The sequence below is a fragment of the Alligator mississippiensis genome, chromosome 1 (genome assembly GCF_030867095.1).
Source record: "Alligator mississippiensis isolate rAllMis1 chromosome 1, rAllMis1, whole genome shotgun sequence".
Lineage (NCBI taxonomy): Eukaryota > Metazoa > Chordata > Crocodylia > Alligatoridae > Alligator > Alligator mississippiensis.
The window spans coordinates 175,841,179-175,868,599 of NC_081824.1; the positions used below are offsets into that span (position 1 = coordinate 175,841,179).

The 27,421-nt window shown below is 46.2% G+C and overlaps 1 protein-coding gene and 1 long non-coding RNA gene across 5 annotated transcripts; one reads left to right on the plus strand and one right to left on the minus strand.

Moving 5' to 3' along the window:
* On the minus strand, positions 1-6,614 carry LOC106738981 (uncharacterized). Its single transcript, XR_001372160.3, has 3 exons — positions 6,525-6,614; positions 1,316-1,449; positions 1-118 (listed from the first exon to the last, which is right to left on the minus strand). It is a non-coding gene; the product is annotated as an uncharacterized LOC106738981 (long non-coding RNA).
* Positions 6,104-27,381, plus strand: FOSL2 (FOS like 2, AP-1 transcription factor subunit). 4 transcript variants are annotated; one of them, XM_059717147.1, is made up of 6 exons: positions 6,104-6,617; positions 12,789-12,872; positions 14,450-14,704; positions 19,199-19,306; positions 21,101-21,357; positions 21,522-27,381. In XM_059717147.1, exons 1-6 carry the CDS (start codon positions 6,519-6,521, stop codon positions 21,562-21,564), a joined length of 846 nt encoding a protein of 281 aa, XP_059573130.1. In that variant the 5' UTR covers positions 6,104-6,518; the 3' UTR covers positions 21,565-27,381. The 4 variants fall into 4 exon arrangements, with proteins under 4 accessions (XP_059573130.1, XP_006257919.2, XP_006257920.2 ...); XM_006257857.4 differs by having other exon boundaries at positions 6,107-6,617; positions 21,101-27,381; XM_006257858.4 differs by lacking the exon at positions 12,789-12,872 and having other exon boundaries at positions 6,112-6,617; positions 21,101-27,381.
* Positions 27,382-27,421: the final 40 nt, after the last annotated feature.

Consider the following 27,421-nt stretch of genomic DNA (forward strand, 5'->3'; position numbering starts at 1 on the left):
TTTTGTGTAAATTATTTTTTATTTTGGTGTTCATCTCAGAAAAAACTGCAGGCTAACTCCTCTCACATCTTAAACGAATTCTCTTTCCACTGGGGGAGATCAAGCATGTGCAGCTCATCTGTTTGACGTACAGTGAAAGAGAAAAACAACGTCATAGACTCACAGTGCCTATTAAAGCAATTCTCCCCGCACTCCCCCTACTCCTAATGCAATGCAAATTGGAGGCACTGGTTTATTTTTATAGCCCTAGCCCCACCTCCCCTCAAGTTAGGCAGTGCATGAAATAGACCAGCTAATTTGGACCAAGAATTTCAATTGCCTGGAAAATGAAGGTGCTGAAAACCAAATAGCATCAGCAGGAGATTTACTCACAAATCACTGACTTGTCAGGTGCTAAACACCATCTCCTGGATGTGCTGCTGCTTTTCAGACTGTCCAAAACGAGCTGGAATTCTTTATTAATGCCAAACTCATTCTCAGGAAAGAAAAGTCAAAAGGACAAGGGGGAAAAAACCCCAGAACTCTCAGCTGAGTGGTGATGGGAAAATATTTTGTTACTGAGGTTGCATCATGGGATTTTATAGTTTGAACTTCAGTTGCTGTCTCTTCCATGGCAATTTAGGAGCTATGCTAAATGCTGGGTGGACCTTGCCAGGGAGGACTAAATAAAAAGTATGCCATTCAGTTTTGGCATCAGTGGGTGTGTCTACACGTACAATTAATCCAAAGTAATAAACTCCAGAGCATATCTGCCAGAGTTTATTGCTCCCGGCTGTACTGTTTGCATGTACACCCGGGACCACAGCACGTTGAGCTGGGTCTGAGCAGCCCTAGTTGGCAGATGGGGTCAGCCTGCCAATCTGGGGCTGCTCCCCCCAGCTCAGTGTGCTGCGGAGGAGCTGGCTGGGGCATAAGGGTGCTCCAGTGTGGGGCTAGCCAGCAGGCAGCCCCTGCACTGAAGCACCCTTGTGCCCCAGCCAGCCAGGTCAGCATCTACACGTGTTACTGCAGAGCGGCAGAATTGTACTTGTATTTACAAGTACTAACCTGCTGCAGAATTAATTAGTTTACCCCTGCCTAATAGCATGGCACATGTAGATGCTCAGATGTTTACTGCGAGCTAATTAGGCAGCTCCACATTAAAGGTCTCTTATAGACACGCCCAGTGTTTTCCTAATCTGTAAACAGCATTTCTAGTTGCCTACCGAAAAACTAGTATTTGTGGTAAGGACAATGTCTGACACCCTGGCCATGACCTAAGCTTGCTATCTTTCTTTCTGTGCGCATTAATACAACAAAGGAAACTGCATGGTACCATGTCTTAGTTGAGTTCCACCAGTCTTCAAACCCTCCCAGCATGGTTCCTGCTACATCCAGGCAGCTTTGTAGTATCCTGAAGTTGCCATCACAGATTCAGGCACCAAAAATGAGTGGTTCTAAGGCCAGTTCCTAGTGGAAAATGTTCAACAATAATCAAGTTCAGTTTTCATCCTAAATTACTTCTTGTCCAAACAGTCAAGGACTGACAAGATTATGGAGACCAGACCACCTGACCTGTATAGGGATATCAGTACACTACCTGCAATGGGTTCCTAGTATAGACCCAGCCCCACTAGCAAAGCTGTAGCAAGCATGCAATCTTTCCCCTGAGTGTAACAAGCTAGAAGAGTAAAAGCCAGCATAGCTATATCAACACTACAGACTTGGACCAGCACAGCTCTGTCAATCAAGTATCACATGTCTTCACAACCCTGAGCAACATAGGTGTGCCAGCAGAAGGCTATAGTGTAGGTTTAGCCTCTTCATTATAGGTAATTGCCCTAGAACAGGGTAAATGCTTATCATGGAAAGAGTGTACTATTCTGTACACATTCTGTGGATACACACATAACATTATTATTACAAGTCATGTATACACAACTTCACAGTGTCCATGTTTAATTCTAAATGTAAAGTAAGACCTGGTTTCTGAGGGTTTTGCAGTGTGATTCCAATAAATATGATAGGGAAAACAATGCCTACGTACTAAAGTGCACAAGCAGACAAATTTGTAGGAGGAGGCAGAAGAGTTAAAAACAAGAGGGACCCTAACTATGCATACCCAGCATCACCAGAGCATCACTGGTTTTGTGAGGGGAAGGAAGAAAGGTTTATTATTTCTCAAACAGAGACTTGGAAGAACAAGGGAGAAAACTTGTGACACAAGGAGGAGACTGCTTTCAAATGCACAGAGTAGGGTGAAAGAAACCACAAAATTGAGAGTAGAAGGAAACATGGGCAGCATTCAAAGAAAAAAGGTTTGAGCAGGGTATGCAGCCCAACAGAGCTGAGGAAGGCAAGGAAGGTGAGATACACACACAGAAGCGAACTGTGGAGGACCTGAAAAGAGAATTTGCACTGAGACGGTGGAGCAGCAGCAGCAGTAGGAGATGATTTTAGCAGCAGCAGTATGCTAAAGAGGCTGAAGGAGGGGCTGGGCTGGGAAGCCCTTTGGCCTATCAATTCTGACATCTTTCACTGATGTTTAATGTCACATAATCTTTTTTTCCAGTTTCCACCCATTTACCACTTCCTAGAGGCTTCAATGGCTAGTTGTTTAGAAACCTTTAGGAAAAAAGTTCTTCCATTTCAGAAACCAAAGCACTCAATGTCACATGCAGGAAACTGTGGGATTTAGTCATATCTAAAGATAATAGGGTCACAAGTTTTTCTATATTTACTACTAAAGCTGTGAAGGGAAACGCTGATTTGCAGGTTCCTATTCAGCCCCATGTGCTCTGATGACCTGCACTGGCAGAGACTGACAAATAGTAAGTGGCTGTTGTTCCACCTAGGGGAACATGGTAATTGCTGGCATGCAATAAAGTGTGTTCAAGCAGTGCTGCTAACACACCTTGAGACAGAGGTCTGTAAATAACATACATGCTCCACCTTTCAGATCAAAGTGCTTTGCAAAAATTAATTTAAAAAAATACTCCAGCTCTGGGTGATAGGATTTGTGACATCCCTTTTGCAGATGGGCAACCCAGAGTGTAGAGCAGCGGTTGTCAACCTTTCTAGACCCAAGAAGCACCTCAGAAAATGCCAACTCTTAAATTTTCACTTGGTTTTTGAGTGCAGAAAAATACTTGAGCAATTCTTCTGTGGCAAAGAGCTCAGCAAGCCCACAGCAGAGCAGAATGCTTTTCATGCTACAGATTCCTATTTAAAATCTCTAGGTTTATCTTGGAAATCACGCTTGCATTCCTTACAGTGCTGACATTGCATGGCACCCTCTGGCATCCCATGAAAGGATCTCCAGGCACCTTGGCTGAGAATCACTGTGCAGATCACTGGTTCTCAACCACGTTAGACTCACGGTGCCCCTCCATAACTTTCCTGAACGTAGCAGCACCCTATTTGAAAAACTAATTTCACTCCTTTTTAATGACAGGAAAAAGAAACGCTGTAATAAAGCACCATGTCTGCTGCCAGGAGCTTAGAAGCAGCATTGCAGGGCAGAACAGGCATGATACACTGGATTTCCCAGTGGAAATCTCCAGGTTTATTTGGGTGTTGGTCTAAGGACAAAGGCAAACAAGGTCCTTTGAGTAAATGTGATATATTTTATAGTTGGAAGAATTGTCCGTTGCAAGCTTTTGGGCACAGGTGCCCTTCCTCAGGCATAGGGAGAGTCTGCTGGTGTTTGTCTACTCTCTAGGGTCAAAGGGAACCTTAAGCCAATATGCAAAATGCAGGTCTGTGAAAATGCAAATGCATGGCAGGGGATGCACGCCAGGTTTATCTGGTGAATCCCATGTAAGTGGCCATGTCTACACAAGATGCTGACTGCACAGCTGTTACTGCACAGTCATTTAGTACTTGCATGCCCAAGTACTAAATGCAGTCATTTAGTACTTGCATGCCCAAGTATTAAATGACTGCTCAGTAAGTGGAGCTACTGCTCAGTAGCGTCCCAACACAGCTTCCTGGTGATGCTGACTGTGTAGTAGCTCATTACTACTGCATAGTAGTGTCACATAACGGTTTGTGCCATGTGACACTACTGCACAGTAGTAACGAGCTACTGCGCAGTAAGCGTCTCATGTAGACACAGCCAGTGTGTATACGCTGCGCAGTACTCATCTTGCCTGCTGCGTTTAAGAGGATCTCAGGGAGTGGGGGACCCCTGGTTAAGAGTCATGGCAGTAGGGAACCACAGCAGGGCAGAAGGGGTGTGACACAGAATTCCCATTGAAAATCCTTGGGTTTGTCTGGCAAGCCTCTGCACCCTTCACAGCACTTGTCTCACCTGCCACCCTTAGGAGGATCTCAAAGGAGGGGACACCCCTGGCTGAGAGTCATGGCAGGGGGGAACCACAGCAGGGCAGAACAGGTACGACACACTGGGTTCCTGTGGGAAATCTCTAGGTTTATCTGGTGACCCCCACGTGTTTGCCCACCCCACAGCACCAGTGTCGCCTGACGACTTTCCGAGTGTTGGGGAGGGGAAGGGGGGTGGGGTTGAGAATCAGGGCAGTAGCGGATGGCCGCAGGGCAGAACAGTTGTGACACTGTGGGTTCATAGTAGAAAACTCTGGGTTTGTCTGGCGAATCTGGCATAAGTGTTTGCACCCCTATTGCCTCCGATCCTCCCTGCCATGCATCTGTGTTTTCACAGACCTGCATTTTGCATCTTGGCTTAAGCTTCCATTTCGACCCAGGAGAAAAGGCAAACAGCAGAAGACTCCCTGGACACGTCTACACAAGACGCTTACTGTGTATTGGCTTAGTAACACAGTAGCGTGTCACAGCAAAAATCATGCTAATAGACTACTGCACAGTGTTATTAAGCTAACACTCAGTAAGCATCACTAAATCACCATGTGCTGGTGCTACTGTGCAGTAACTCTAGGTACTGCGCGTTTAGTTGGTGCTTTATTAAGGACATACTAAACTAAATGCACAGTATCTAAGGAGCAGTAGGGCGTGTCTACACATGTATCTTAAATTTACTGTGCAGTATGTTACTGTACAGTAAGCGGGAATAGACCGGTGTCTACATGTGCAGGCATTGAAGTACAATAACTCTCTGTAGGATTAAAGTTAGTCCCAAGTCAGTCCACACACGGAGTATTACTGTGCAGTAAGGTGTCTACACGTGCCTTACTGTGTGGTAACTAATTGAGTGTAAATTTGATACCTGTATGATGCAGGTATCAAATTTACATTCAAGTTGGTGTAAGTCACCATAGCTACTGCACAGTACAGGGTTGCACATGTAGGGTGGCAATTGCAGTTACTGCGCAGTAAATGTGCATGCCAAGATGTGCCCTTAATGAATGTGTAGACGCACCCCGGATGCCCCAAAGCTTGCAAAGAACAATTTCCTCAAGGAAATAAAAATTTCCCCTCTGGTCCAGTAAGAGAGACCACATTTCCCCTGGCCTGCCAGCTCTTCAGGGGGCCTGGAGGAACGGACCCTGGCCGAGAGCACGGCTGGAGGACGCCACACGTGGTTCCTGCGGGGAGCCCACGGGTTTATCTGGTGACTCCCGTGAAGTGGCTGCCCGCTCGGCCACCTTCACAGGGTCGGGGGGGCGGTCTCGGTGGAGTCAGGGCAGGGGGGCGGCAGCGGAGAGACGGAAGGAGCCCGGTCCCTGCACCTCCCCCACGACGCGGCGCTGCCCCTTTAAGCGCCGGTAGCTGAGCCGCGCAGCCAGGGAATCCCTCCTGGAACGCGTCATCCGAACCAAGGAAACCCGCGCTCGCGTAGTCGCACGCACATGCCCATTTTTGGCAACACACGCCAATAGAACGGACCAATCGGAGTGTGGGGGGAGGCACCACACTGAGCAGGCGGGGGCGGTTCCTGCTGCCACCTCCCCCCCTCGGGCGTGGTGCCTCCCGGCTGGGGGCTGCTCCACCCCCCGCGCAGGTGGCGGGGCCGGAGGGTGGTGACGCGCGGCCGCACATGGCGGGGGGGCGCGTGGCGGGGAAGTCGTGCCCGGCCCGGGCGTTGCGTGTGAGTGGGGGGCGGCTCCGCCCCGGCAGCCGTGCGGCCGGTTGAGCGCGGGAGCGGCGGCGGCGGCGGAGTTGTTGGCGGGGCGGGGCGGAGCGGGGGCGCCGGGAGCTAGCGAGCGCCCCGGGCGGAGCGGGGAGGCGCGCGGGCTCGGGGGGTGGGACTGGCCCCCCCTCGCGCCCAGACACTCAAGGACACGGACACAGGCAGAGCCACAGGCACACGCGCGCCCGCAGGTACCGCCGCGCACACGGGGCACGCTCACACGCACTCAACTCAGGTACAGGCACTCACACTCACACACACACTCATAGACACACACACATACTCATACACTCGTAAGCACACACACAGAGGCGCACACTCATACACTCATAGAGGCACACACTCGCACACACCCACCCACACACAGGTACACTCAGGCGCAGACCCCAGGGACGTACGCGCACACTCGCAGGCACAGCCGCGGCCCCCGCCCGGCCCGGGCCGAGCCCTTGGAGCGCCCCGGGCAGCGGACATGTACCAGGACTATCCCGGGAGCTTCGACACGTCCTCGCGGGGCAGCACGGGCTCTCCGGGACACCCCGAGCCTTACTCCGGCGGCGCCGCGCAGCAGGTAGGGGGGCGCCCTCTCCCCGCCCGGCCCCGGCGGGGCAGGGAGCGAAGTCCGGCGCCACACCCAGGCGCGCCGGATCCGGCCTCTCCCTGCTTGGGCCGCAGGAGCAGCCCGGGGACTAGGTGGCTCGCTCCCCCTGGGCTCTGCTGGCCCCTGCTGGAGTGAGCTTGGGCTTGAAGCAGCCGCGCGTGAGTGTGAGGGGCCGGGCTCCGCTCCCGGGGGCTCGGGGAGGGGGCTCCCGCCGCAGTGGCTCTTCTCCCGGGGACTGAAACTGGCCCGCAAGCGGCTGGGCACCGACGTGGCGAGGAATGGGAAGCAGCGGGCCAGTCCCAACACTGCCCGGCTGCCTCTGGCCTGCTTGGGGCAATTCTTCTCTTGCTGCCTGGCCACCGCCGGGGAAGATTTCGGGTGCCAGAAGCTGTCCCGGCTCGTGCTCTCTTCGCTCAACCAGCTTGGTTTTATTTATTTATTTGTTTTATTTCTTTTTGACTCGTGTACCGACGTTTTAGTCCTTGCCCAAAGTGCCGTGCCTGGAAGGGGGCAGACGTGTGGCCAAGTGGAAGGCAGGGCACGCATGTGCGAGCTGGGCTAAGGAAGTAAGGTACTGGGGCCAAACCAGAAGGACTGAGTGAGATATAAAGTTGGAAAGTGAGAGCCCCTGATTGATTGACTTTTTTAGGAGGTGAAGGGACCCCCCGAAGCTGTCAGACCTGTCTGTCCAACCTCACCGGAGACCCAAATGAGTTGATACAAGTGTTTACATTTACCCCCCTCCAAATGCCATGCAACGTCTCCAAACCTTGATGGGAGGCTGGGCATGAGAAATTATTTCTGGTCCTGACCTCCACAGGCAACTTCTCTGAGTAGAGAGGGCAGAGATGGTCCTTCATTTTTTAGCCAAGAGTTGACCACTATAATCACCTCCATGCGGGTTAGGGTGGCTTCAAACCCTTGGAGATAAAGGAGGAGATCTCTGTGGAAAGTGCTGCTTTCAACAGTAGGGTGGGAATTGTCTGAGAGCATGTGCTCCCTTGCTTGAGGAATTTCCCTTGGAAAACAGTAGCCTTTTCTATGTCCTGCTTGGATAATTCAGTTTGTTAATAGCAATCCCTGACCTGATACTTGGCAGAAATTCGGGTACCTAGCTAGCTACAGCAGAGGGCCTCCTGCTCCTCATTTTTATTATGGAAATTCAGAAAGCATGTAAGTGGTTGGGGGGGGGGGGGGGGGGGTTGCAGTTGTAGCTGGGGCTTTTTATACCTCTGGTGAAGAAAATGCCTATGACTTCATGGGATCTTTAGTGGAAAGTTATTTTAAAACCCTGAAAGGAAGAAAGAATGAGTTTTTAAAGCAATCCACCCACCCATAGGTAGAGCAGGGCCACTGATGAAGCAGAGCACAAGTGTTGGCTAATTCTCAGTGAGCTGCAACACACTGGCAGATTTTGCAATTCCTAATAGTATGCTACATTAAGGCAACCTTGCCTCCTTATGCGGTCCCTTTCAGCAGTTTTACAGCTGTCTTTCAAAGCCGAGGAATCTGCCAGGTAATGCCACTAAAAATAACAGCAACAAAAAATATCTGTGAATCTCTTCCTCTCTTGCTTTATTTTTTTTTTCTCTCCTCTACTTTTGTTTCAGTTTGGACCCTTCTTCCTTCTCTCTCTCTCAGGCTGGCTCTTTCCTGAGCTGAACTACATCAGCCTGAGGTTCTTCACATCTGTGTTACTGGGTTAGGTGCTGGGAGACTTGGTTTCCAGATGCTTTAGTGCAGTTGAGTTGAAATGGAAATGGCATCTCTCAAAGTAGTCTTTATTTGATTTATTTTTTTCAAGGCCGCTAAAGAAACTCGGTTCAAAATGCTCTCTTTCCCCCCCCCCCACCTTTTTTTTTTAATAGTGCCTGTCTGAGGATTGTCGGTTGAAGGGTGTTTGTGCCCAAAAGCTTGCAAAGAACAATTTTTGCAACTCTTTAGCTGGTCTAATAAAGGAGATTGCATCTACCCAAAGGGCCGTGTCTGTCTGTGAGGATGGAATGCATTTGTGCTTCAGCCAGAGGTTCAGAGTGCCCAGGGAGTGATAGTTTTGCTTTCTCCTGCTATTTGGACATTCCCCAGCTGGCTGAATGTTGGTTGGTATTTATTGTTGATCAGTTTTCCGGCTCTCTTTGACCATCAGGAATACAAGTTCTTATTTTTCCAAGGCTCATGTGATTTAGTTAACATTTTTGTCTTTTGGTAAGCTGCTGATCTGGAATAATATTGGAAACTGAAGAATGGAGGATATTTCCTGTTGAGGCTACGTGAATACACAAAACTAAAAGGCTGGTGATTTTTTTTTTTTTTTTTTTTTTTTTTAATGGGCCTTTTTCTCTTCAGTTTCCTAGGAAATTACCTCAGAAAGGCTTATTTGCCTGCACAGACTAAATTCATGGCTTCTATGGAAGGCATTACACAATCGGACCAGTTACACAAACCTGGGTTATTTCATAACTTGTTTACATCAGCTGTCCTCTCTCTAGCTTGCTTGCTCTCTCTCTTTTTAAAATTTTTCCAGGGTTGCACTTGTTTTTTTTGAAATTATTATTATTTCTTGTGCAACGTGTGCAAACGACCTGGCAAAGTGAGGCGTGTTTCTGTTTTTGCATCAAGAAGGCTCGTTTAAAAAAAAAAAATCGCCCAGTATATTAAACTTTGCCAACCGTACCAGCCCGTGACATTCCTCACATCAAAGAACTTTTACCAGAAATGACTCTGAAGATTTCCCAGCTCTCTCCAAACACACCTCTTTGGTGCCCTCTGTAGGCTGTTCCTCGGAGGGATGTGAAGTTTCCAAGGATTGTAGTTTGGAACTGGATTATTCATCCTTACAGTAAATGCAAAGGCAGGGCAGGGGTGAGGGGTGGGGTTGAGAAATTGAAACTGCTTGGATTACTCTGGAGTTCTTTTGTTTTCTTTTCTTTTGTTTTTTGTCTCAAACTCAGTAAGTCCCGTGCATCATGTGGCTTTTTAAGGAGGCTATGACACACTGAATGGATGTGCTGAATGTGTGTTAATGAAGTCTGACCCAAATGAGCCAATTTGATTTTTCCCTCTTGTTTTTTCTTTTCCTTCAAACTGCCAGTGTGTTTGTTGTTTGATATGCGCGCCAGAATGTAGTTTCTAAGGTTACTATCTTAATAGGGCTGAGATCAGGATGCTGGCTTAGGCAGCACATAAGTGTTTTCTTTAAGAATCTAGGAGATTTCTCAAGGCCCTTGTGTGTCTTTTTTCCCCTTGATCTTTGCAGATGTTGTAGATTAGGATCAGACAAGAGCTTTGCCTCTGTCCTAGAAATTGGTCTATTCTGCTGATCCTCTACTGTGGAAATAAGCAATTTTATCACCACAAAAAACAAGCATCTTGCAGATTTTTCTTTTGAATCTTTATTTCCCACTTTAGAAGCCAGACAAGTTGCATCAGTCACAAGTTTGAGTGGAAACTGCATTTCTGAGCCAAAATGTTGATGTTTTTTAATTATTCAAGCCACACAGCGTAGCACTGTAATATTTTTTTTTTTAAATGTTCTGTGCCGTCTCCTAATTCTAATCACAAACTTGCCTTGTGGTTAGCCCTGACTTTAGTAAGGACAGTGTACTCGCTGTTACTGTCTAGAAGATTTCCTTCTGCAGTATCCAATGTGTGCAGAGAACTGCTTGCATGAGAGAGGCTTAAGAAGGTTCCTTCCATTGTTATAGGATCATTTGGGTTGGAAAGGAGCACCTTCTGCTGGGCTCCATTGGTTTCCCCTTTTTCCTAGCTGTTGTATCAACTTCCAAGGAGGGTGCTTTTTTTGTTTCTGTGTGCCTGCTCCATACACCTACCTGACTAACTTCAGTTCAGTAAGCAAAAAGAGTACAAATAACTGTACAGAAGCTCCTCAAATAGATAAGGAAGGGAAAATGGACGGCCGGCAGCCTGAAACCCTATTCCGTTGCTGGTCTACATACCTGACCTTGTGACCTACTGGTCTAGCTCATCCCCTAGCATTATTATGGCAGAACTGATTTCACTGTCTTTGAGATGGCCCTGGGAGATGGAGCGTAGGAAGCCATTACTCAGTGCCGTGTTTTAGATTATAATAGAAACAGACCTCAGCCCTCTGCATAACGTAGCGAAGGGGAAGCTACAGGGGTTGCTGTGCGTGGTATTTTGATCTGTGTGTTGCTTGGGTCAGCGGAAGGGCACTGGCTCTGGGGTCATGGTGGCTGTCTGGCTGCTTGTTCCACAAGGGAGACTGGGTATCTGGAGCGTATGGCACTGCAGTTTTATTACTACAGAACATGTTACATGGTGCTGCACATCTCCATGAAATTCAGGAACACCCTTGTAGATGCCCAAGGGCTAGGAGCAGAAAGAGGACCTGAGATGAACAATCCAGAGAGGGTGGATGTGGGGATCCAAACTGAGGCGATGAATGGGCAAGCACAAGAAATAGGGATGGAATAAAGAGATTGAGAGGAAGATGGCATGGTGGATGAGGGCAAGGGGGGTGTTTCAGGAAGAGGGGTCAGCATGACAGAAGGTACAAAAGCTGAGCTGGAAAGAACAGTAGACGGATTTGGGGAAGATCAGCTGGTGTTTCAGTAGCCAAGTGGTGGGAACCTAGTAGCATTTTGGAAGGGGAAACTAATGGCAGTGCAGTGTCTTGGGTTAAAGCTGGGGAATTACTAGAAATAGGAAAGAGAGAGCTGCTGCTGGGAAAACTGTGGCCAGTAAAGGATTGAGCAGAACATGGAAATAGCTGAGCTCACAGGTGGAACATAGATGTGCTGGTCTGCTCAGAGACCCAACATCAATCAGAGCAGCAGGTGTCTTAAGACAAACTCTGACACAATCTCTAATTAGTTAGATGGAGAAAGGGGGGCAATAGTAGTGATGATTTTTATGCCAATTTACAGGGTTCTGAGTTTTAGCAGTATGCTTAAACACCATGTTACTGGGTAAGGAAGAGGGTTAGTGATAAAGAAGGTTCATCCCATAGACAAGAACCAAGTGGGATTTCCCTCACTTTCTGAATCTGTCCTGTATACTCTTACCCATCACAAAAGCTCTCTCTTTCTTCCCTAGGCTTGCAGAAAGCCTGTCTCAGGGTTTAACACAATCTAGGGATGCAGTTAAAACTCTGTCTATGAGAAAATCAAGATTTTGCTCAGTAAAACGGGTAACCCGGTCTCCTGTCCTGTGTTTAGTGTTCTTATTAGTGCAAGAACCACGTATGTGGGGAAGGCCTAGATCAGCGTGATGAGCAAATGCAAGATCTGATTGCAAATCTAGGGGCAGGGGACCTCTCCAGTGTTGTATGGTCTGATCTTCAACTTGTCACAGTTAGGGCAGAGAGAAACTTCTCTTGTTCATCCAGGTAATTTGGTGATCACTGTAATTTTTTGGACCTGGTGGATAGGAACTCCTGCCTGGTCACTGGGCACTGAAGGACAGGATGTATATTACTGCAAAGGTCAGGTGTGCAGTGAGCCTTAATGTGGAAATCTTTAGCACTTTCCCTCCGAGGATCCAAACCCGCCTTGCTATAGTTAGTTTAGCCTCATAGCCCCACTGCCATTGGGATAAGAATCAAAATACCACACTTTCCAGAGAGGGGGAACAGAAAGCTGTATAGAAAGTTAAGGACCACTGAGAAAGTCGGTAGTAAAGCTGGAAGCCCAACCCAGATCTCTTAGCTGGCACTCCTGGGCTTTATTTGCTTCACTACTTCATGCTTTCACTCTGCGATGTCAGTCTCTTGGTAATTTGGCCTCTGTTGCCCATGCTTTATTAGGCCACATGATGTGTGAGTATGAGGATGTCCTGTGTCACACAGTCACAGCTATGCTCAGCGCTGGTAAGGGAGGAAGAAATAGAGATTTTCAACAAACTCCTGTACAGGGATAGAGAACTAACCTGTAAGTCTGACTCTTTTCCAGACTTCTTGGGTCTAACCAGTTAGCCAGGAGAGCTCACGAAGATGGGCCTTTTGTTAAGATTTTGAGTCTTCGCAGGTCCTGTTTTGGTCCCGAGGTGACTCTCTGAGAGACTGGGCCTGGGGCTGCGGGCTCAGTGCCAGGGGGAGGAGGGTTCTTGCATATTTTTTTCCAATGTGATTTACTCGTATCTCTTCCCATCCTTTCCCCCTAGTTTGGCCTGTCTTACACTCCAGAGTGGAATGCGTCTGTGTTCAAAGTGGATGATTTTCGTGCAATCTCGGGCCTACTGAATTCAGTAGGTATTCATTTGAATAGGGTGCTCTCTGTGTGATATTGGCCCAAAGACCCAAACCAATTAGGGTATTAGCCTTAGTTTTAGAAAAGAACCAGTTTACATCCTTATCATAAAGCACAGGCATGAGTGCTGTCCCGAAGTGGGCTACTTTCTTCACTGGTGATGTCCTTTCCCACATATTTTTCTGACTCCGCTCTGAAGTCGTTCTGTTGACCCAGAGCCATGCATTTACACAGGATCACTGCAAGGGCTGTAAACTTGTTACCTAATTGCTATCATCTCTGGTCCTAACAGCCCATCGTCCTCTATGTATTCAGACTTCAGATTGTTGGCCGGAGACCTGCCTGTAAAATCTAATCGAACCCTTGACAGCCCTCCGGAGAGGATCCCTGCCTAGACAAAAGCATTCTTTCTCTTGTTTCCTCCTCCGGGGACAAGCTTTTATTTTCCTAGCCTCTTATCCAGGTGGATTTACCTCTGTCTGAAACAAGGCGTACAAGCAGAAGCATTTTAGAGGCAATCATTACCCACATTACCCACTGCCTTGGTTTAACTGCTGCCTTGTTTTGACTAGACTGGGCTGAGAGCTGCAAAGAACTTGCCAGATCTGAATCCTGAGATGCATTTTATAGGCTGCCATTAAAATATGCCTAGACACATGAAAACATCCCAGAGCCAGGCATATATATATATATTAGTGTGCCCTTGCACCCTAGGACAGAAGCCCTCCATTGCCATGAGGCATGTATGTGAGTTGCCACTGATGCTCATTGTACCAGATCACTTGTGCATGGGGCCAGAATTTAAGGGGAAACTCCTGTCTGCAGGAATAGAAGAGATCCCCTGTTAGAAGGTTTCACAGTGCTTGGCTGTGGCTTTGGAGGGCTAAAGTTTCCCTTCCTTTTCTCTGGATTGATGGAGAAGTATTTTTCTAGAAACTCCCCAGTTTCCCTTTCATGTTTTTTCTAGAAACTCCCCAGTTTCCCTTTCACACTATGACACAACTTGCTATTCTGGGGCTGATGCTGTGTACGAGATGGGCAGAGAGAGGTGTGCAGTGGGAGCAGAGAAACAGTGGAGAAGACAGAGAAGAATAAGAGGGGCAAGGAAGGTGTGGAGGAATCTCAATGGTAGTGTCTCAGGCAGAAGTGGGATACAGCAAAACTGAATGGCACTGACTGATAAGGCCACCAAAATGACTTTGATCTTTCAGCATTGCAGGGTCCTGCTGTGGGGGTTTTGTTCATGTGCTGTCTCTGCCACTGCCCTGTCCCCTATCCACTCCTGAGGAACAAGCACATGGATGGGCTGTTCTGCATGTAGCTGAAGTAGCCTGTGAGAGTTGGATGCCAGATGCTGAAACTCCCTCTGCTAGATGCAGCTAGAGGTTGACTGTTTGTGGAAACTGAGATCTCTATGTAGTTTGCATACTGACAGGTTGCTGGGCCCTCTGCTTCAGGTGTTTAACCCCTGGATCAGGTGCCTAATGAGATACTCACCTAGGATGTCTGCCTGTCACCTGATATTCATAATCAGCATGTACTAATTTCTCTCTCTCTTTTTTTCTCTCTTCCTAGAAATTCCGAGTAGATATGCCAGGATCCGGCAGTGCTTTTATTCCCACGATTAATGCCATAACAACCAGCCAAGATCTGCAGTGGATGGTGCAGCCTACTGTGATCACCTCCATGTCGAGTCCCTACTCTCGCTCCCATCCTTACAGCCATCCTCTGCCCAACCTATCTTCGGTTGCTGGACACACTGCCCTGCAGAGACCTGGCGTTATTAAGACTATTGGGACAACAGTGGGCAGAAGGAGAAGAGATGAGCAGGTAACCAGGAAGGATGGAATGACTCATTCTCAATTGCGTAGGCTTGGGTATGGTTGGTGTTTGGATAGGAACCTACAAGAAAAAGCATAGGTGCCACAGGTCATAGGGCTAGTGATTTAATACGAGGTGCCCTTCCCTCTCACTGAGATCTGGCTGGTAGCTGCCTCCCCTCCCCCATATTGTGATGTTGGAAGGCCTTTTTTGGAAGGCAAGATCTAATAAGCAAGGCTCTGACAGCTTGCAGCTACGTCTGGATCCCCTGGCACCTTTTGCAAGCTTTTTAATCCTAGCTTTTAATCCTAGAAAACCTGTTTCTGCTCCTAAAGTTCTGTCCTCTTAAATTCCCTTGCACTTTTTTTTTTTTTTTTAAATTGAGTTTCATGTTCTTCACCTCCTGACCTAACCTTGATGTGTGCTGTTACTGTGAATGGTTAAATAGCTGCCTTGCATGGATGTAGATGGCAAATGAGTTAAGTCCTAAGGCCAGATGTTCCTGATTGCCACTAATCACTATGCACAGATGCTTTTAGTGCCTCTTCTGCTCCCCGCATCCTTAGATTGCCAGTTAGACCCACCACAGATCTGCTTTCACTTGGGCTGCTGGAATGACCCTTGGGGACTGCTCCATTGGCTCTAGAGTTCCAGATCATGCCTTTCCCACCCCTGTTTGTCCTCTAAGCTGGGGTAACAGGACTAGAGGGTGTAAAATTAAGTTCTCATCAACTTACACCACCCAGAAATTCCTCTAGATAGAGGAAAAGCCCTGCTGCCCTCTTAAAGCAACTGATAACCCGAAGAAGAGGGAACAAGAGCTGGTGTTTACCTGTGGGCTCTGGGGTCTCTTGGAATGAAACACTGTAGAAGCCAGGGAGCATTTTATTACCACAACATCACTGCTAGTTACTCAACTAAGCTTCTCCGCAAGCTTCTCTAGCCTGGGACAGTTTGTGGCTTTGCCTAAAAAGCATCTGAAACTCGATAGTCTAGACTAAACCGGGTTTCAGTTTGAGTTTTGAGTTTGCTTGGTTGGAGCCCCAAGCAAAAGAGAACCTCTTGTGCAAACCACTGAGATTTGTGCAGTTCCACTTAAAACCTACCATGGTGAAGCAGGATAGAGGTGTAGGGCTGGAGGCTCACCCTGTCGAGTGCTGGGCCTTCCCTTCCCCTGTGGATCAACTATCTCTGCTTTCTACCTGCTCCTCAACCAGCTGGCCCTACTCCAATTCTTGCTTTGTGTGATAGCATCAGAGTGAAACTAGCCAGAAGTGAGCGGTGGGAGGAACAGGCTCTCCTTGAGCAAACCTATCTGCACTTACTTAAAAAATAAGCTGCCTGTGCATGAGATGGGAAGGGCCTTCAGCCCGTTTCCTAGCTGGAAAGTGTCCGTGCTCCTAACCCCAGCACCCAGTCTCTTGGCAGCATGAGCGAGGCTGAGCAGAGGTTGAGGGGTACTGTACACTCATGTCTTCAGAGCTCTTGGGGACATCAGCATGGCTAGCGCAGTATGGTTGTAGTGCCACTACTCCTGCTGCACACCTGACATCAGAGCACCTCTCTGTGGAGACCTGTCAAGCCATTGCTTTTCACGTGCTCAGTCCACTTCTAAAGTGGATGTGAATAATCTGGTTCTCTCCGTATTACTCAGAAGCAGTGGTTTTGCAGGTCGTTGCAAAGAAATGTGATGAGACATTGCATACGTTCCATTGATTCGATGGCTGCCACATTAGGGCTGTTTTTAATAAAACACACCAGCCCTGCTTTTACTTCCACCTCATCTGTTCTGATTCACAGTCTGACTGCTACATTGTGTCTCTGCTGTTTTTGGCTTTCCAGAGCAGGGAAGGAGTTAACATTGTTCACAGTCAGTGTAATTCCCCTCTGCACAAAAAGCTAGTAGAGTTGCATTCAAGCCCTATTCTATTAGCATATGTTTGCTCAAGAAGAACTTGATTGTCCATTAGGTGTTAAGTGGAGCATAGATCTTATGCAAGGCTCCTGCACTAGGCTGTATTTCCACTAGTTTTGCTGCAGTGCAATGCTCTGTTATCTAAAGTGGAAGGAGGCTGTCACAAGAGCTGGAGGAATAATTAGCAACAATCAGTTTGCCTGACAAATGTTGCCTTTGCACTTACAAATTGGCCATGAAGAGATCACCATATTCTTCAGTTTAAATTGTTCAGATTTGTTTGCCTAGGAATGCTTGCCAGCAATTCCTGGCCTGTGGCTTGTTTGCAAGTGGTTCAGTGTGGGGCATTCAAATTCAAGCCCTTTTGAATAAAAACATGGGGATTTGATAACAGAGTAGATGAACTTGACCCCTGAGGTTGGGTTTGGGCTGTGGGGATGCATACAACCCAAACGTAGAATGTATTTATGGAGAAGATTAGTAATATTTACTAAAAAAAAACCCCAAAAGAGGCTATTTGGGTGAATGTTCTTGCCAGGAAGAGCACGCATGAGGTTATTCACAGTGAACTAATGCAAAAAATGTCACAAACCAGATGGAACCAAACTCATTTAAACAAGCCAATGGAGAAACCATTTTGGTTTTGTTCCCATGAAATGTTAAAGTTGTACGCGTTCAGATTATGGCTTTAATTCTAAACAGTCCTAGGTGATCATGGGACTTGTAAAAAAAACAAATGAATGAAAAAAGGCATCCTGAGCTAGATTGTTAAATGGAATTTAAGGTATAAAGATGAAAATTTGGGTCCGAGATACTGTTCAGTACAGATCAGGCTCCTAAATCATATGGAGACCTTTGGAAATCCCATCCATAGATCCAGGGTTTGAATTGCACTCCAACTCTTGCAGGGGGTAGTCTGTGGTTGTGGAAGCTGAAAGGAGCTACCATCACAGCCTGAGCTGCTTAGGAAGGTGCAGGGTGGGCCAGGGGCTCTCATCTCTTATGGGGGAGGGGCTCAGCCCCCATGAGCTCCCCTGTATTTTGAACCCTGCGTAAGTCCCAATTCAGCAGAGAACTTAAACGTGCTTACAGACTTTGTTGAATTGGGGCTGTATCTGTATGAGAGCTACATACATATGTTGCATATAGTTTTTGCAAATACAGTCATTTTTATTCTATAACCAAACAAAATAATAATAAAAATGTACAACATTTGTTTAAAAAGCAAGGCAAAGCCTAATGGGGGAAGCGCACAAAGATTCAATTAAGCTTCTTGAGACTGAAATGATGGAGGGATAAAAAAAATCCAACAAGAAAAAGAAAATCAAAACCAGAATGAGGGTAGGCAGAGTAAAAAAAAAAAAATAAAAAAAGAAGATACCAAAAAAACCTATGAATAATGTGTTCGTTGTGTTATCAACAGTCCCAAAAGGTATTAAAACTGAAAGCTTTCTGAAAGCAGCATCCTTCCATTATATGCTGGCAGTTTATATTTCTGTACTAGACCAAACTGCACACTTGAACCTGTTTCAGTTTTGTTTATGCTCAGCAGGGCTGATCCTCTCTAGTGGAAAGCAGCCCAACAAACCTGAAGTTGGTGGAGCTGTGCCAGCTCACATCAGCTGGGGCTGTCCCCACATCGCTCTTTGCTTTGTACATGCTTGCTAGGAGTCCCACAGGGGAATGAATAAGTAATTCTGGACAAAAATCTGCTCTGTGCTGGAACCTAAAAATGACAGGCTAAATTCTCAGCTGGAGTAAGCCAGCATAGCAGTGAAGGCTTCATCTACTGTACTGGTGTATACCTACTGACAGCCTGCCCTGACCCCTGCCACTACAGTAGCGTTTCTTCTGTTGTCAGGTTGTGTAAAAATCCCCCCCTCCAAACCTAAATGTTGCTTCTGCCTTGCCCAAACTCAGAGTCCTATCCTTCCCTTCTTCCGGTTTTGCAATAATGCACCTCCTTGTGCTTCTATGGAGTTACTTTTGACGTATACCAGTGAAAAGATGATCTGGTCCCAGAGGTCTCTTTGTTTCTGGACTGTAGCCTGCCAATATAGGAAGTACAGCATGTGACCTTGACCACTGCTTGGAAATCTGGAGCCAGATCCTCAGCTGGTGAAAATTGTCATAGCTTGGTGGGGTTCAGTAAGTCTTGCTGATGAAATCTTGGGCCCTGACCTTCTAGTGAACAACTGTTTTTGTGTGGGAAGAATCTGATATTTTGTTTTCAAAAAAGAGGCACTTACAACATCTTGCTCTGGTTTTGCTTAATATACCACCCAAGTTGTGAAACAATCGGAGCATCTTTTTATCTGTTTGGCCTTGGCTGCAGATACACTGCCTGCTTGCACAATTATCCACTCCTAACTCTGCCTTTTTCCCCAGCCCCTCACTTAAGACCCAGTCCCAGGGAAGTTGCCAAATGCCTTCATCTCCCACTTGAAGTCAGGGAAACAGCGTGCTCAACATCTTGTAGGGGCAGGTCCTTTTTCACTCTGCAGTGAAGTGTTCCCAATCTGCACGAAATTATTTGCTCAGATCTGGTTGTGAGGTTTGTTTTTATTCTTTTTGGCGCTTGCCTACAGCTGTCACCCGAAGAAGAGGAGAAGCGAAGGATCCGGAGAGAGAGGAACAAGCTGGCAGCTGCTAAGTGTCGTAACAGGCGTCGAGAGCTGACAGAGAAACTCCAGGCGGTATGTGCTGTACATGCATTTCTCCCCTCCTGATTATGCTCATCGTGGACCACCCTACACTATTCCTCTCCATCTACTATCATGTTACAGAAACATGCTGCAGAGCGGGCGTCATGTTCTCCTTCAGTGGCTGGTCTAGTGAGGTTAGCTGCTTCTTGCAGCTAGTGGGGTTAGGTTTCTGGCTCATGTTCTAGAGCTTTGTGCGGTGCTGTTCAAGATCATGGATCCAAACCCTGCAGACAAGACATGCGGTCATTATATTTGAGCCATGAGTCCCCACCACACCTATTTTTAGCTGTCATTTGACAAGTTCTGAGTGCACATGGTTGTTACACTGTTGAGCCTCCCAGACATGTTTTGTACTTGATTGCCAATATAGCATTTCCCTTCCCATCCTGTGATTCATTTATATTAATTCCTCATGCAGCATTTGAACAAGTTAAACTAATGACATTTCCTTTAGTAGGATTTCCAGTGTACTCCAGTAGGATCTTTCTACAGGTCCTCTAGAAAGGAAGAATTACTCGCTGTGTACAGCATTACCCTAGGGTTCAGGAAAGCTGGTTCAGACCCTTGTTTTGCCACCAACATCCTCTGTGGCCTTCGGATACTCACCTAGGTCAGAATTCTGTGTCATCAGATACCCAGAGTACAGCTTGCAACTTTGAGTTTCCTGCCTATTCTGTGGCAGCAGTTGTTATGCACTCTGAATGTAAGTGCCACTTTTATAGGACCAGGGAAAAGTCTGCATCTCCAGAGGGCAATCTCATTCCTATAATGGAAGCATTTACATACCCTGAGGTGGTAATAGATTTGGTGCTACACAGGAGTTGGGTAACTCGGATACCCTCACATAAAACTCTGGTAACTTTAGTCTCAAGCTGCATATTGGTCACCCCTGAGGTGACATTGAATTCTGCCTTTAGTCTCTGTATGCCTCAGTTCCCCATCTGCAAAGTGGGAGCAAAAGCACTGTCCTTCTTCAGAAGAAAACTCTCAGGACACATGCATTAAAATCTGTAAGGTGCTCTGATGACTGCAAAAATGGGTTAAAATGCAATATAGGCCTTTATCAAAGAGTTTTTATCAAAATCTTGCTGGACCAGCCTGGTCTCTCTCCAGTGAGAGAGCTGCTTTTTCAAGGAAAAGCAGTAGATCCCATCTACCTGCATAATGGGTTTCACTGATGGTGCCTAATCAGTTTGGCTGATGCCAGATGGCAACAGGTGACTGGGGAGTAGTGCATACTCAAGTTTGAGAGCTCAGTCCAGTGGAATCTCTTTGGTAGGCAGGATTGCTAAGGCAGCTTTGTGTCTGAAATGTGCTGTATGAAGAGGCAATGACTTTTTCTCAACATCCCCTGGTAGTACAGCAACAGTGGAGAAAGTCATTGAGCCTGGAACGTGGTATGCTTTCTCTGTTGTTTTCCTGACACATTCTTCACCCTGGTTGTGCATTGCCCTAACACCCATTCATTGCTAGTCCTCACTGCTGTGGAATGTGTTGGCATTCTTTGAGGTCCCAGAGGTACTAAAAACAGGGTGTTCACAGCGTGCACAGGTTGGATGGCTCTGAAAGTATGTATTTGAAGCTGTCCCAATGGATAATCTGTAATTAAGAAGGATCACCATGTTTCTGACTGACTTGTGCCAAACCAGAATGAAGGGGCACTGGGAGGGCCCATGGGATATCTGATTAGTTACTGTCTGTGCCTAGAACACTTTGGTAAGGCTATTCTTCCATGCTCCCCTGAGGTACGCATTGAGATTTATGTATTTCCCCTTTTGTCTGCAGGAGACTGAGGAGCTGGAGGAGGAGAAATCAGTACTGCAGAAAGAGATAGCAGATCTGCAGAAGGAAAAAGATAAGCTGGAGTTCATGTTAGTGGCTCATAGCCCCGCATGTAAAATCAGCCCAGAGGAGCGTCGTAGCCCCCTGTCAAGCAGCCTCCAAACTGTCCGGACCGGAGTGAGTGGAGCTGTAGTGGTGAAGCAGGAGCCTGTGGAGGAAGAGATCCCATCCTCCTCTTTGGTCCTCGACAAAGCCCAGAGGTCTGTCATTAAGCCCATCAGCATTGCAGGGGGGTTTTATGGGGAGGAGTCACTCAATACTCCCATCGTGGTGACCTCAACGCCTGCCATCACCCCTGGCTCCTCTAGCCTGGTCTTTACATACCCCAATGTGCTGGATCAGGAATCTCCTCTCTCCCCTTCAGAGTCCTGTTCCAAAGCTCACCGGAGAAGCAGCAGCAGCGGTGACCAGTCCTCGGATTCCTTGAACTCTCCAACTCTGTTAGCGTTGTAATCCCTCTGCATCCCCCATTTGCCAATGTGTTACATTCCCGCCCAGTACCCTGGGGGGACACCCCCTCCACAGGATTAAAGACAGGCACAAGGTCGTTTAAGCACAAGGGCAGCAAGAGCAAGAAAGGGGAAATGCTGTGGCTCCAGGACCTTCCTGGGGCAGGAAGAATGAGAACAAACAGAAGCTCCATGGAAGAGGAAATGGCAATGGTGGGAATGAAATTCCTTGTCTGTTTGGAGAGGGGGAAATCCCTCTGTAGGAGCTGCCTATGGAAATCTTTTTGTGTCTTTAGAGGACTTGGGAAAACACTCTTGGCCAGGACTGGAGGCGAGCTGCAGAAAGTCACTAATCATCCCTTGCCTTTGTGAATTACTTTGAAAGGTTACTTGCTGTGCTTACTTAAACCTGGTTAGTTTTGATCTTACTAGATATTTTTCTGTCTTATTTTTTGTTGTTGTAGCTGTTGTTACCAAGACATTTCATCTAGTCAGTCTAAACTCTAAAGGCTTGTTATGATCTTTGTTAGCTGCTGATGATGTTGGGGAAAGGAGTTGTAGGAAACATTGCTGTTGTCAAGGTGGGAGGGTGGATTTGGAGGATGGAGGGGGGAGTTGAGAGGCACCCCAAGGACTATGTGCAGAGTTCGATTTGATGGCGTATAAGTCTCTGTGACAAGGACATGGTGAAGAGAGACTGTAGGAGGCTCGTATGTTTGGGTTGGGGGAGGCAAGGAGTGAGTATGAGAGGAACCATTGAGTGTGAGAGATGCTTTGTTCTCCTGTGCAGTGCAATAGCCAGGTTAGCAAAACACCTCCTGTATGGGGCCAGGAGAGGTGCCAGGAAACTGATGGGATGCTAGAGTCAGTTTCCACTAGACTTTGGCAGTGTTTCTTCTGTAATTAGGGTTTGCCAGATTGGCTTCTGGACCTTGTTTCCTTTGCCCTGGCTGCCAGCCACCGTGGGTGTAACTCACCTTCCTCCTCATCGCACTGTCTGATTCAGAGGTTGATCCCAGCCTGAGAGCAAGCCTTACCTCCCCAGCCCATATCCAGAATGTGTCACTAAAGAGAATGTGCTGGTCCTGTGAATCCAGGAAAGAGATTAACTGAAGACAAGAGGGCAAGGCTACCTGGATGTTCACTTGGCTGCTTCCTTTTGGCACCCATGCAACAGTGCAGTTGTACCTCTGAGCTCTGTTTGGTTCTGTCACTCCACTCATAGCTTCCTTGATGTTAAGGTCAGAGGGGCCCATTTTGATCATCCATTCAGACCTCCTGTATAGCACAGGCCATAGGACTTACTTGAATTATATCCTTGTCAGAATTACAGCACATCTTGTAGAAGAACATCCAATCTTGATTCCAAAACTGACAGTGATGGAATCCATCATTACACCTCAGTCCCTGGCATCTGTTGGGTTTTGCTACTTGATTGATATGGGGGAGAGGAGGTTCTGGTCTTCAAGGCACCTGGAGAGCTGTGCCCCTCACCACCCTGGGTCTTCTTACGCACGGTGTTTGGTGCCAGCACAGTGTCCCTGATCAAGCACAGCTGTTTAACACTGATGTTCACTACTGATAACAGTGATGTGCTTAACCTGAGTTCATCAGCAGTTAGCTTCCAACTCTTGTTGATGTCAATGACACTGAAGGATCTTGGTCACGTGCACGTTAGGTTTTTCTAAGAGTGGGTGTTGGATCAGGTCACTTGAGTGGAAGCTGAAGGCTCACTTAAATGTACTCAAAGGGAATCTCCATGATCCCAGCTCACCGCAGCTGCAGGGTAGCACATCAGAGCTACTTCTATTTGTGTGATATCTTCTTTGCTTTATTGACAGAAATCTATTTATGTTCTGTGTGAGGCTGGACTGGAGAAATCTTTGATGCACTTATGCCATTGTAAGGGCCAATCCTGTGAAGTGCTCAGCTCCTTCACATCCTACTGACTCCACTGGAATTAAGACTGCTCAACACCTGGCTGGACCCGACTTTTACTGAGCAGTTGGGGGTCCTCCAGTATCTTTGAATTTTTATATCTTTCTTAAAGGGTCACTGTCTTGGCCCTGAACAAAAATGTTGCAGGGGTTGTTATTTTTATTGTATTTTTTAAAACAAGCATTTTACAAGTTCTTCTGCCGTAAGCAGAAAGATATTAATGAGTTCCTACAAAACTGAAGTCCAGTAGTCCTGTTCTACTTCTCAGCAACTTAAATCTTTTCTACATTATTCCAGCAACAGAGATCTAAAACTAGACAGTGTTACATCAGGAAAAATTGCTGCTTCTTTTACCCAGTCTAGCAGAGTCTCCCTTGCTTTGGGAATATTCAGTAAAATGGCCTTGTTTCACTCCCACCCCAACACGGTGGAACATCATGCTAACAGGTGGTGACTCCTCTTAAGACTTTCTTTTTTTTTTTTCTTCTCTGCTTGCCCCCCAGTGCTTCCTGGACCAGTTGACCTGATTTATCATTTTGCAGAGAGTCACTGGAACAGAGGTTGGATTGATAAATGAAGTCCAATCCTACAAGGAACTGAGTAGAGACCTGCTTCCTACACTTCTGAGTTTATTAAATTGGCAGCAGGAGAGCAAACGCCTCCTCTGAAGTCTTGCTGATCACCACACAAGTCTGTGGTGTCTTTGAAAATATTTACTAGACCCCTTTAGTATTGGGAAATGAGGCATTGCTCACAAGCTGATCAGCTGCCTATCAGACTTGTGATATGACAGCCATTGATTGTCCTTACTGTAGAGATGTGCTGACAAACCTCCAGGAGAGTAACAGATCCATCCAGCATTGGTGGGTAATCAGAGAAGCAAAATATACTCTCCAGTCATCCTTTCCCTTGCCTATGAAACCTTTCTTTGTCATCAGCAAGAGTCAGACTTACAAATGAGAGGTGCCTGTTAACACAGGTGGCCTAAACCCCTGTCTCAGCTATAGATTGCTTTCTACAAGGGACTTCAAGACTTTTTACAGATACCAAACCCTTAGCTTAAAGTCTAAAAATAATTACTTGTTTCTGTCTTTATCTAAGCAAAAGAGTCCCCTTTCCTCACCTTTGTGCCATGGGGGCACATCCAATGGAAAATCTGGCTCTTCTCTTTAGGCCTAATTCATTGTGATGTTGCCAGATGGCCCCATCCTCCTCTGTCTGCCTTTAGGCCATAAGACTCTTTACATTTTTCTTGAGTGATGATGACACATTAGCTTTTTGACAGTCTTGTTACAAGTCAAGATACAGCCTGAAGTCTCTGTGAGATGGGTCCAGGATCATTTTTATTATGAGTGTCAGCGTGCACATCTACATATGCACTGATGTGCCGTAGGTACGGTGCATTAAGTTTTTAGTACCTGTAATAACAGGTACTAACTAAATGTGCAGTAATTGGCACTACTGCACAGTAGCTCTGGTGCACACCTTTTTAGTGACACTAATGTGCAGGAGATTCATTCTACTGCAGTTAGTGCAGTAGCACGGCTTTTGCTGTGATGTGCTAATGTGCAGTAGAATTAGTCTTCTGCACGTTTAGTGCCTTGTGTAGACATGCCCAATGTCACCTGCTCTCTTCCAGGTGTTGACCATCCCCACTAGTCCCCAACTGGTGCTCACCATGAACATCCACTACAGGGATTCCTGGACGTGCAATGACTGAATGTTGTATGTGCCTGGTTGGGGCTCAGGGTGGATGATGTCAAGAATCCAAAGGCCATTGTAGTCGGTGGAAAGACCTCTAGGGATTTCAACAGCCTTTGGATCATGCTCCTGATGACTGACTCCAATTCAGTAAAGTGCCTAATAACATGCTTAAAATTAATCACTGCCAACGTGGGTGGGAGGGGAGCAGTAGCAGTTAAATTGAAGGAAACTTTTATTCAGCCTGCAAGTGATATGTCATCCTGATGTTGCCCTCCTTTCCCCCATTCCCCCTTCTAGCTGTGACATTTGCCTCTGTCCTTTTCTTTTTCTATGGTATAGGCACTGGCTAAGTCCAGAAACTGCTTGTGGTATGATAGGACTTGGGACCAACATGCTGGGATCAGTCGTGGGTTTTTTTGGTTTTTGGGTTTTTTTTTTAATCTTGTCAGATGAACTTAATAGATCATTCAAATTCCTTTATTTTTGCTGCTTTCTGCATGTAGGATCCACCTGGCTTTAGTCTGAAAAAAAGGAAAGAAAGAAATAGTATCTCATTATTTATTGGCAGACAAATATTTTGTGCCTGCTCCAGCAGATCTGCTCACCATTAATTTAACCTCATGTTCCTGGTGTTTTGTTGCCCCCCCCCCCCCCCCCCCCTTTAATCCTAAAGCAGAATTCTGAAGCATTGAATTTTTTTATTTTTTTTTTTTTTTTTAAATGACTACAACACTTACAATCTCTTTCTCATTTGAAAGGCCAGGTCAAACATTTTTAGAGGTGGGGGGTAGAGGGGGGAGAGGAAAGGGAAGAGTCTACCGTTTAGTCCTTATTTATTTATCTATCATGTTTACATCTTTTTCTCTGTTCCAGACCTGGATATAAAAAAGACAGCATTAAAAATACTCAACTTTTTTTTGCAGGCTAATAATGCTTTTTTTCATTTCTTAAATGATTCCTTTTTTGTCTGTATAAAATGTATAAAAAGATATGTTTCTAAAGATGCATTATCATTCCTCTGTGAACAGTAGTTAGGGCTGGGGACACATCTCAGAGTACAAGATAATAACAAAATCTTATCCTGTTCTACTTAATTGTTCCCCTCTCATACTGTCTGATTAAAGGGTTACTCCACTTTCTTGTCTGTGGTTACTTGATATTAAAAACATATTAAAATGTGTAGAAAATAGGTATAAAATTGTTTTTGGTCAGTGAGAGGATAAAATGTTGTATATATCTTGATAAACTGTGTAGTTCAAAATAACATCGATAAGGGATAGTGCATCTTTATTAGAGCGATAAGTTACTAGTGTCACTGAAGTCTACTTTAAGATCCTTGTAGGATAAAAGGGCCTGATTCTGATTCCACTCAGATGTGGGTAAATCAGAAGTGATTCCACTGAAGTGAAATCGGAGGAATCACACTAGGGTAGAAGCAGTGTGATGGCAATCGGGATCAGGCCCCAAAGATTCATACACATATATGGAGATCAGTGAATGTTTGGGGCACCAGGATTTTTTTTTCTCAACAAGTTTAGATAGTGATTTTTTTGTTTTGCCTGGGGTGAAATAGTTTCTTCCAAGAAGGTTCTTCAAGGTGACTGTTGAATTGGGGCCCTTCATTCCTTTTTGATCTTTATATAGTTCTTGTGGTCAGGGAGAAACTCGGCTCTGAAGCAGTCTCTCTGGTGTTGACTCTCTTTCTGTTCTTGTTATTTTACTGTAATACAGGCCTACAGTATTTGCACTAAAACAAAAAAGCTTGTTAGAGAAAGCTTGCTGCTATGAAAGAAAGAACATATTAAAATGGTTTTGCTTTTACAATTTTACCTGAGTAGCATTTTATAGAATAAAAATCAATTTAGATTGAAAAGAAGAATGATTTTTTTGCCCCTCTCTCAACCTTCTTTCTTTTCCTTCCATTCCTCTGTGGTCTGTTATTCCCCCTTCCCTTGGTGCTCAGTTGTAATGATTGGCTGTGTTGTGACTATGCTGCTGAGAGTTATGACACTTGTAAATCCTGTTTTAAAGACATTGTGGACACTCTTTTGTATAGCGAGAGCTAACTGGAGTTCTTCTTTTCTCTGTTAATTGAAGTCATTAAAAGACTCTCTTTGCCATGAACAATTAAAAGCTTGCATGTTCCTTCTATCCAAACAAATGACTACAGCAT

What these genes read in the sequence shown, in the direction of transcription:
- FOSL2 (XM_006257857.4), top strand. Translation starts at nt 6,519, where the DNA reads ATGTACCAGGACTATCCCGGGAGCTTCGACACGTCCTCGCGGGGCAGC. An exon ending in TCTCGGGCCTACTGAATTCA is followed by an intron (nt 12,873 to 14,449) that starts GTAGGTATTCAT and finishes CTCTCTTCCTAG; the next exon opens with AAATTCCGAGTAGATATGCC. An exon ending in GAAGGAGAAGAGATGAGCAG is followed by an intron (nt 14,705 to 19,198) that starts GTAACCAGGAAG and finishes GCTTGCCTACAG; the next exon opens with CTGTCACCCGAAGAAGAGGA.